At 53.2% G+C, this 9558-nt stretch overlaps 1 protein-coding gene across 4 annotated transcripts; it reads left to right on the top strand.

The window, feature by feature from the left end:
• Positions 1-942: 942 nt before the first annotated feature.
• Positions 943-8886, top strand: FAM131A (family with sequence similarity 131 member A). Of its 4 annotated transcripts, XM_084801620.1 has the most exons (7): positions 1190-1347; positions 1921-2063; positions 2395-2552; positions 5636-5729; positions 6007-6189; positions 6369-6485; positions 7844-8886. In XM_084801620.1, exons 1-7 carry the CDS (start codon positions 1322-1324, stop codon positions 8314-8316), a joined length of 1194 nt encoding a protein of 397 aa, XP_084657746.1. In that variant the 5' UTR covers positions 1190-1321; the 3' UTR covers positions 8317-8886. The 4 variants fall into 4 exon arrangements, with proteins under 4 accessions (XP_084657749.1, XP_084657747.1, XP_084657746.1 ...); XM_084801623.1 differs by lacking the exons at positions 1190-1347; positions 2395-2552 and adding an exon at positions 943-999; XM_084801621.1 differs by lacking the exon at positions 2395-2552 and having other exon boundaries at positions 1174-1347.
• The last annotated feature ends 672 nt before the right edge of the window (positions 8887-9558 follow it).

The raw sequence follows: 9558 nt of genomic DNA, 5'->3' as shown, positions 1-9558 counted from the left end.
TTCCGCCTGTATTCATGCTGCTGAGGGTAGCTGCAGGGGCACAGCCTGCGAGCCGCGGGGTAACCTGCGGCCCCCACCTTCCTGGCTCCTGGCAACTAGCCTTTTGTATCTCCATACTTCTTTGCCTACACCTACCTCTCGTCTCACTGTTTTAGGAGTGGCTCTTTGCTGTCAGCCTGCCTCTCCAAACTGGGTACTGTCATCCTCAGGAGTCAGCCTGCAAATGCTGGCCAAGTACCCTACCTCGGAGTTTTTGCCTAACATTTGCTCTAAGCTTCAGAACCAGCTGGCTGATTAAAGGGGATGAAGCCCCAGGTGGAGCATCTGTGAGCAAACTAATGTCTCACGCTCACAGATCATTTTATTCCTATTAGCCCCCCAAAACAAACAAACAAACAAACAAAAAAACCCCACCAAATTATCCTTACTCTGAGGAGAAAAAGTCTAGACAGGACATTATCAGATCTTCCTACAGCAGCTGACCCTGCTTGGGCCTTGGTTTCCACGTAGACATGTGGGGGCGAGGGTGGGGTGGGGGGCACACTTTAGCTCTAGATATCTGAGGTCAGCCACCCTATCTTCTATGTCCAGGAACAGGTTTGGAAAGGGCCCCAGGCATTCCAAGCAGGTGGTCAGTCACACAAAGTATTAGATTGATATTAGAGGTTATTTTACAACTAAACTCTGGCTGAGATTTGTACTTCCTTTGATGAATTCTGGGATTTGTAGTTCCAGAAATAAGCTCGTGGGTTATGAATCCAAGAAGAAGCAGTGTGATCACCCTGGTTTGCTTGGAGTTCAGAAAGTCATCCCCCTCTGTAGTAGTCAGGGACGAGTTTGACTGACTCACCTCAGGACCGGTCTTGAGAGCCTAGATTATGTACCAGTCAGGCTGGGTCAGGGATAGCCAGTAACTTGTCTTCTTTCTGGCTTGTAGCATTTCTGGGGACCACCAGCTGGCTGAGGCTCAGGGACAGAGACGGCTGCTCCAGCTAAAAGGTTAGTTGGGATGTACATGGCCAGTTGGCACTGTGGAAACTAAGGATGAGCCTTGGCTCCAAAACCAGAGAACTTGGCGAGGCCCCTGGCACTCCCACTTCCTCAAAGCTATGAGACAGGAGTGTTCTCCTTCTGTGACTAGGCACAAGTTCCAAGTGGGGAGGGGACTGGCTCAGCATCCGGAGCCAAAACAAGAATAGAATTGGGAGCTGAGCCTGAATCAGTTCGGGCTTTGGGTTGTCTGCATCAACACAGCCAGCATGCCTATGATTTCTGTGCTGGGCAAAATGTTTCTGTGGCAGCGTGAAGGGCCGGGAGGGCGATGGACTTGTCAGACAAGTCGCAGAGGTGAGACCAGAGGCCATGGGTAGGGTCTGGGAGGTAATGGTGAGCTGAGGAGGACCACTGAAAGTCATGCTTGGTGGGTTTTTTTTTAGGGGGGGGGAAACAGACCGAAGTGGGGAGACTCAGGTTGGGGCCATTAGGAAACGCCTTACAAGGGTGAAAACTTTGAAAAATCGTGGGTTTTCTGGAAAAGAATAGAGTGATAGACAAGTCGAGGGTGGGCAAGAGGAAAGAAACAGGGAGGGGGGGGAGGAAAGTGGGAGAGGGGGATATAGTGTTGGTGGGAGAATTTCGTGTACTTTCCAAGGGGCGAGAAATGGGGAGAGGATTCAGAATTCACCTTAAGTTTTGATGGCAAAGTATTTGTAGAGGAAGGTGTCCGTTGGGCTGCCACAAAAGGGCCCCCAAGTCAGAGCTGTGGGGCAGGGGGTGTCAGGGTACAGGAGAGTGGGCTTGGGTTGTCTGAGAGCTGGGGGAGGGCAATAAGGATTGACAGGGCGACACAGGATGAAAATGGCAGTCTTGGTAGAAGTGGGGATCCAGATGCACACCTTTCCCCTCCCTCCGACTCCTCAGTGGCTTCGGACCCTGCCTGGGCTGTGGAGTGGATCGAACTCCCTCGAGGTCTCTCTCTCTCCTCCTTGGGATCTGCTCGGACTCTCCGAGGCTGGAGCCGGTCCCCGCGGCCTTCTTCCGTGGACAGCCAGGACTTGCCAGAGGTGCTGGGCCTTTTCTGTGCCATGTTTGGGAGTTGGGAACGGGGGCGGCGGGGGGGGGGCGCAGAGTGGCGTTCACATTTAGGGTTCGTGTGACCCCCCCCCTCCCCATTCCTGCCTCACCATCCTGCTCCGGGCTCTCTTTTTCCTGCAAGCGGAGGCGCTATCCGGCAGGCCGCCCCCGCGCCGGTCTGCTCTGCTCGGCGTGGCGCCAGAGGGCTGGCTTGCTAGCGCCTTCGGTGCTGACGTCAGCGCATCCCGGGCCGTATCCCGGGAGACCCTGTTGCATGGTGATGGGTTGCCAGGGAGATATACACCTTTTTCTCTGGGCCAGGGCCGCAGCTGCGCGGAGCGTCGCCCCGGCATGGATGGCAGCGGCTGTGGGAAGCGAGGGGAGGGAGGGAGAGCGAGCCAGGAAACACCCGGCAGGTTCTCCTTCCCACAGGCCTGGCCAGAGGCTATCGGCGCCAATCTGGAGGCCCTTTCAGCCAGGTACTGAAGGAGAGGGACGGAGGATGGGCCTGAGGTCAAGGGGCAGGTGGAGGCCGCTTGTGCGAGGTGGAACCAACCATGATGGAGGAGAATTAGGTAATGCTGGGAAGGGGGTGTGTGCCTCAGTTACATTCAAGCCAAGGAAAACATTTGCTGGGGCTTGTCAGAGGAGCACTAAGTCAGGTACAGGATGGAGTTAGGAGCCCGTATGAATTAAACTCTGACCTTGCCATTTCCTGCTCCCTCGGGAGCGACACAAAGGCAGTAAGGGAGCTTCCAGGGGAGGGTAGTGTGTGTGCTCCAGTAATTCTGTGGGTTCAAGCGTTATTACTAAGTGACACTTGTGGCCTTAAATTACAGGGAGCGTTTTGTAGGGCTTTTTCTTTCTTTCTTTCTTTCTTTCTTTCTTTCTTTCTTTCTTTCATGTGTGTGTATTGATGGCCCTTTTGGCCTTAAAAAACTGCTTCCTTTCCCTGAAAGCAGGCAGGCTGCCTGTTGAAAGAGACGGTGGTGGAGCCTGATGGAATTGGGCATTAATGAGTGCTGGACTTCAAGGAGGCCCAGGGTGAGACAGAGAGACCTCCTTGTAGAATAACAGAGAAAGAGCCTAGAAAAGACATTATTTTCTTTTTAAAAACAACTTCAAAAAATTAAATTATCTTTAATTACGTGCAAGCATCTGCTTGTGGGCATGCCCATGGAGCCAGAGTGTTGGATCTCCTGGAGCTGGATTTACAGGAGCTTGTGATCCACCTGATGTGGGTGCTGGGAACCAAGCTTGGGACCTCTGTAAGAGTAGCAAGAGTAGTCTCTCTGTGTAGCCTTGGCTGTCCTAGACTCACTTTGTAGACCAGGCTGGCCTTGAACTCACAGCGATCCACCTGCCTCTGCCTCCCGAGTGCTGGGATTAAAGGCGTGCGCCACCATGCCCAGCTCGAGCAGCAAATACTCTTAACCATGGAGCCATTTCTCCATCTCTCTAAAAAGTTTTCCCCCTAAAACGCACACACAGAGAAACAAACAAGCAAACAAACAAATCCCACAATTCTTTAATGTTTTAGTTAGCATACAAAATAATGGTTTTTAAAAGCTGGGCGTGGTGGCGCATGCCTTTAATCCCAGCACTCGGGAGGCAGAGGCAGGTGGATCGCTGTGAGTTCAAGGCCAGCCTGGTCTACAAAGTGAGTCCAGGACAGTCAAGGCTACACAGAGAAACCCTGTCTCAAAAAACCACAAAAAACAAAAACAAAATAATGGTTTTTATTGTGACATTTTCATGTATATACATCACCAGAAAAAAAAAACGGAAATGAAAACATTTTGATTCACTGTATTCTAGGGAAACTGCATTTATACCTTGTCTTGTTCACTCTGCCCACATATTTATGTATTACCCAGCACTGTTTAAAACACAGGGCTGGAGCCTGGCGTGGTGGCGCACGCCTTTAATCCCAGCACTCGGGAGGCAGAGGCAGGCGGATCGCTGTGAGTTCGAGGCCAGCCTGGTCTACAAAGCGAGTCCAGGACAGCCAAGGCTCCACAGAGAAACCTGGTCTCGAAAAATAAAAACAAAAACAAAAAACACTGGGCTGCAGCAGTGACCATAACAGACTGAATTCCTCAGAGAGGTAACGGGCATCGAAGGAAACCATATTTACACCCAGCAAGTAGGCTCCATCCATCACTGGTAGAAAACAGTGATTAACTGGAGACTACAGTGAGAGGACAGACCAGCTCCTCCAACGGGGTGCTGTTTCAGTCAAAACTAGAAAGACGACAAAGCTAACTATGGAAGGTGATGGAGCATGAAAGAACAGAAAAGATTATATACACAGACTTCTGGGCTCAACCAGTACAGGGGATTAGGGACCACTGACCTGTGCTAACCTGGGGATGGGCACTGAGTGCTTAAGGGAAGTGGGAGTGGGACCAGAAAAGGCAGGACCAGGGTTTGGGAAGGCATGGAGGTATAATCCCGAGGGATTCCTTGTTGTTGGAGGCGACAGCTGGTTGGTTTGAGATAAGGTCTTATGCAGCTCAGGCTGACCTCGACTTACTAGGTAACCAAGGATGACCTTAAACTTCTGATCATCCTGTCCTGCCATCAGCCACCCCCTCCCCTCCCCTCCCCCGCAACCCCCAAGTGATGTGCTGATAAGTGCTGTACCCGCTGAGCTCCATCCCCCGGCCCCCTCACTAGGTTCTAAGATCAGACATGTGCAGGCAAAGCTTCAGGGGGGGGGATGGGGGGGGAGTGGGGGGGGGCGGGGGGGGCGATGATAATCCTGAGACAGGGACCCCAGTGAAATGGAGACTTGGTTGGTAAATAGGAAGTTGGAAAGCAAAGGCAGATGTGAGGAAGAGAACGTCTTGGTTTGGCTTTGGTCATGCTGAGTGCCTGGCTCTGGTAGCGCAGCCTAGAGAGAGCTGGGCATAAATCTAAAGATGACGGAGGAGAAGGGAAGATCTTTTTTTTTTTTCTTTCCTCGAGACAGGGTTTCTCTGTGTAGCCTTGGCTGTCCTGGACTTTGTAGACCAGGCTGGCCTCGAACTCACAGCGATCCGCCTGCCTCTGCCTCCCCAGTGCTGGGATTAAAGGTGTGCGCCACCACTGCCTGGTTTAGAAAGGAAGATCTTAAGGAAGCCTCTGCTTTAGCCGGCTCCCTTCTTTTCCCTTCCTTCCTCCCCGTCTTTTTTTTTTTTTTTTTTTTAAGACAGGGGCTTTCTGTGTTGCCCTGGATCTGTAGACCACAGGCTGGCCTTGAACTCACAGAGATCTGCCTGCCTCTGCCTCTTGAGAGCTGGGATTTAAAGGCCTGTGCTTCCCTGCCACCCCTTTCATTCTCCCCCGGGAGGCTCAGCTGCAGTTTTCTTCTCTTGGGCCCGAGTCTCCAGTGGTGTCCTCCCTAGGGGGACAGGCTGTGGCCAGCTCTCAGCCCTCTCTGCGTGCCAGCAGCCGCTGGGGCATAGGGCCGTCCTAGCATTCTTCCAGCTCCCGATGACCCCCTTGGATTAGGCAGGAGATGATGGAAAGAAGGTCATTTCTGGCAAGGGCGCTGACCTCCCGATGCTGTTAACTCAAGGTGAATGTTGGAGACACAGTCGCGATGCTGCCCAAGTCCCGGAGAGCCCTAACCATCCAGGAGATCGCTGCGCTGGCCAGATCTTCCCTGCATGGTACGTACCCCCCCACTTCACTTCTGTTCCTCTTGTCCACTTTGTCCTTCCTTCTCCCTTTTCCTCGTGTGTCTTGTGGGACTCATTTCCTGTGGGTGTTTTTAGGGCATTCTTTCTGCAAATCCATCCTAGTCCTCCTTCCTCGTATTCAAAGGCCACAGAAAGGAAAGCCATTCTAACTCTCTTCACCTACCTCCCCGGCAGCCCTTAACCTCAACCCAACTTACTTTCTCTCTCCCTCCCTCCCTCCCTCCCTCCCTCTCTCCCTTACCTCCAGGTATTTCCCAGGTGGTGAAGGACCACGTGACCAAGCCTACAGCCATGGCCCAGGGCCGAGTGGCTCACCTCATCGAATGGAAGGGCTGGAGCAAGCCTAGTGACTCCCCTGCTGCTTTGGAAACAGCCTTTTCCTCCTACTCAGACCTCAGCGAGGGTGAACAAGAGGCTCGCTTTGCTGCAGGTAGGCGGCAGGGAGGGGAGTCAGCCCAACGTGTCCCAGGGCTTCTGCCTCTCCTCTCCCTGGGTCTGCCATGGGGCAGGCGGGGCTCTCGGCCCAGAGACCTCAGGGACATCTTTCTGTCGAGTCTTTCTTAGCTCAGCTCTCGGTGCCAGTGAATGCTTTGCCTCTCTCTCTGATAGGCGTGGCTGAGCAGTTTGCTATCGCGGAAGCCAAGCTCCGAGCGTGGTCTTCAGTGGACGGTGATGACTCCACGGACGAGTCCTACGATGAAGATTTCACCGGGGGAACTGACGCAGGTGAGGAGCATTTTGCGCGTTGCCCCTTGGGGTGAGCTTGCCAGAGCAATTTAAGTGTACCAGACAGGAGGAAACAGACTATCCAGGCTGACCTTGACACCCCACGGACAGAGGTCACCGGCTACACTCAGGTGGGAAACCAGCAGTTGGAACTAGAGCAGCTCTTTCCTGTACGTGCTGTGCCTGCTCTCTCTATGTGTACCCGGAGCCTTACGGTTCTCAGAATAGAGAAATAAGCCCAGGGAACCCTTCCCTACCCCCTAGGACAGTCTTGTTTCCAGAAGGATCTGTGGTACCCTTGCCTTTACCTCTTTGAGATGGCTTCATTGGCTGTGCAGGGCAGATGAGCCAGGCAGTGCAATACCCAGCACCTCACAGGGCAGTGATCCCAAGCAAACAGGAAGGCATGCTGGGCCTGTGCTCCACAGGATGCTGGCTCCAGCTCAGCATCTTTGTGTTCCAGCCTGTAGGTCTTGCTTGGGGCCAGTGCTTGCGGAAAGGGACCCTGGGGGCTGTGCAGCTGTGGCCAGCTCCACTTTCATCTTCCATTCCTTGGACACCGTGGCCAGCTCTCCCTGCAGCTTCTGGTGGCTGGCCTCACAGGACCCCTGCCCCCAGCCCCGACTCTTTGCCTTTGAAGAGCACCTGCCAGTTCCTACTCCTCTGGCTAATTAACAAGGTTTTCAAAGGCCAAACCTGCATTTAAACCAGGCTGCAAAGCTGCAGCTGTGGTCCACAGGGGACTAATTTGAATGCTTCTGCCTAGGTGGAGCCCTCAACTACAAGTATTTGCTTTTTTTTTTCTTTACAAGTATTTTTCTTTTCCTTCCTTCCTTCCTTCCTTCCTTCCTTCCTTCCTTCCTCTTTAATTGTTTTGTTTTTGAGAAAAAGTCTCACTATAGCTCAGGCTACTTAGTATGTAGCCCAGGCTAACCTTGAACATTTATTGAAAAGTCTGTTATAGTTGAGCAAATTTCCAAAAAATGCGTGGCTTTTTCTGGTGGGCCCAGTTCCATGACTAGGACAGCCTGCTTAGTGAGCAGAGCAGACCAATCCAGCCTTCGTTGCTTTGAGGAATGAGCAACCTGTGTGATCATACAGTGCTCCTGCGTTTATTGCTTGCCTCCCTGTGACCTAACACTCTAAAGTAGATATCGCAAGTTCTGACTCACCCCGACAGGAACTCAGGCATCAAAAATGAAGACTGATACTCCTGTTGACCCCTGCTTCCCACCCCCAGCTGTGATAAGGGTGGAAGGGAGAGGGGGGGTCTATGGTTATGTGCCTTCCACATTGACCTACTGAAATGGGCCCAACAAAGCTGTTTTGTTTTGTTTCGTTTTCCCTTGCCTTCACAGACATGGCTGGGCCTCTGGGGTCCCACCTCCAGGACCTCTTCACAGGTCGTCGGTTCTCTCGTCCAGTGCGCCAGGGCTCGGTGGAGCCTGAGAGCGACTGTTCACAGACCGTGTCCCCAGATACGCTGTGCTCTAGTCTGTGCAGCCTGGAAGATGGCTTGCTGGGCTCCCCAGCCAGAATGACCCCCCAGATATTGGGTGAAGAGCTGCTCCTTGCCAGACTGCCCCCGAGCCGGGAAAGTGCCTTCCGCAGCCTGGGTCCGTTGGAGGCCCAGGACTCGCTTTACAACTCACCACTCACGGAATCCTGCCTTTCCCCTACCGAGGAGGAGGAGCCTGATTCTTGCAAGAACTGTCAGCTGCTCTGCCCGCTGCCTGTAGGCCCCTGGGAAAGGCAGCAGCAAGTCTCTGACGCGGCCTCTTCTGGGGTCGTATCCTTAGATGAGGATGAGGTGGAGCCTGAGGACCAGTGATCCAGACATGCGCAGTGGTGGCATGTTTCCCGGGGCTGCTGTCTGGGGCAGCGCCTCTGTGGCCAAATGTGGGCTCTGAAGCTTAGACTGGCTTCTGGGAGCACTCACTTCTCCATTGTGTGTTTTGCATGAAAGTGTTTGGAGAGGAGGCAGGGGCCAGGCTAAGGGGCGCATGTCCTGCTTCCACTCTTGGGGTTTGCCGGGGCTTGCCCGGGTCCCCTGGGGCATGGCTACAGCTGTGGCAGACAGTGACGTTCATGTTTCTTGAATCCAAAATGCCACATTTCCTCCTGGGATGTGAACCTGAGGGGGTTGTTGTGGCTAGGCTGGGAGGGTGGGAATGGGGGAAGCCTGGCCACACCTCCTCCGCCCTCTCCCGTGCCCGGTCTCCTCTGCTTTTCTCTTCACCCGAGTCCACGTGCAGTGCTTGACTGAACCACCTCCACCTGTGGGGCTGGCTCCTGCGCTCCTGGAGTCTACAAACCGAGCCATCCCCTAAGGGTCCCCTTGCCCAGCTGGGCTCTGCTGTGTCTCACCTCTCCACTGTCTCTAAACCTTTTTTTCTCTAAAGACAGGGGGTTTCTGGTCTGTTCTTTGAGCCGGATATTCTTTGGGAGGCACTGGAAATGATGAAAGAGCGTGCACCGCCACCCCCCACCCCCACCCCTTTCCCAGCATGGCAAGGTTGTGTGGGCACACGCAGAGTTCTCAGTAGGGTGGAACTGGGAAAAGGATGGGCTCTGGTTATTGCAGAGCCGGGAATGCCGTGTTCTTTCATAGTGGACCACAAGGGGGCCACCTGGGTAGCCAGATTTGTGCCAATGAATGGTCGGTCATGAGGGAGTGGCTATCCTTGGAGGAGGGAAAAGGGTAGGGCTTTTCTCGGCTGTATGGAAGGCTGTAGCCACAGTGTTAGGGGGTCCTGTCACAGGCAGGGTGTTGCTGGTCAGGCAATGGAGGCCTCTGGCCGACCTGATATGGCCAGGACACTGGGGTTGGTAGGTGGCTGCAGAATAAATCTCAAGAGGCTTGGGCAGGTAAGAGGGTCCAAGGTGAAAATGAGTCAACAGCACAAGTGTTCTATACATGAGTGGCTAATTAGGTGTTTATTCTATTTATTGTTTTATTAAATTAATATAAAAATCTTTGTAAATTTCTATATACATCTTGTCATTGGAGGTTCCAGTATAAATCCAGTTTACTTCTGCCCTTTTCTCAAAGAGTGGCAAGGGCCACGTGCCC

This window comes from Acomys minous (genome assembly GCF_964271855.1).
Source record: "Acomys minous genome assembly, chromosome: 11".
Taxonomy (NCBI): domain Eukaryota; kingdom Metazoa; phylum Chordata; class Mammalia; order Rodentia; family Muridae; genus Acomys; species Acomys minous.
This window is presented reverse-complemented; position numbering and strand designations above follow the sequence as displayed.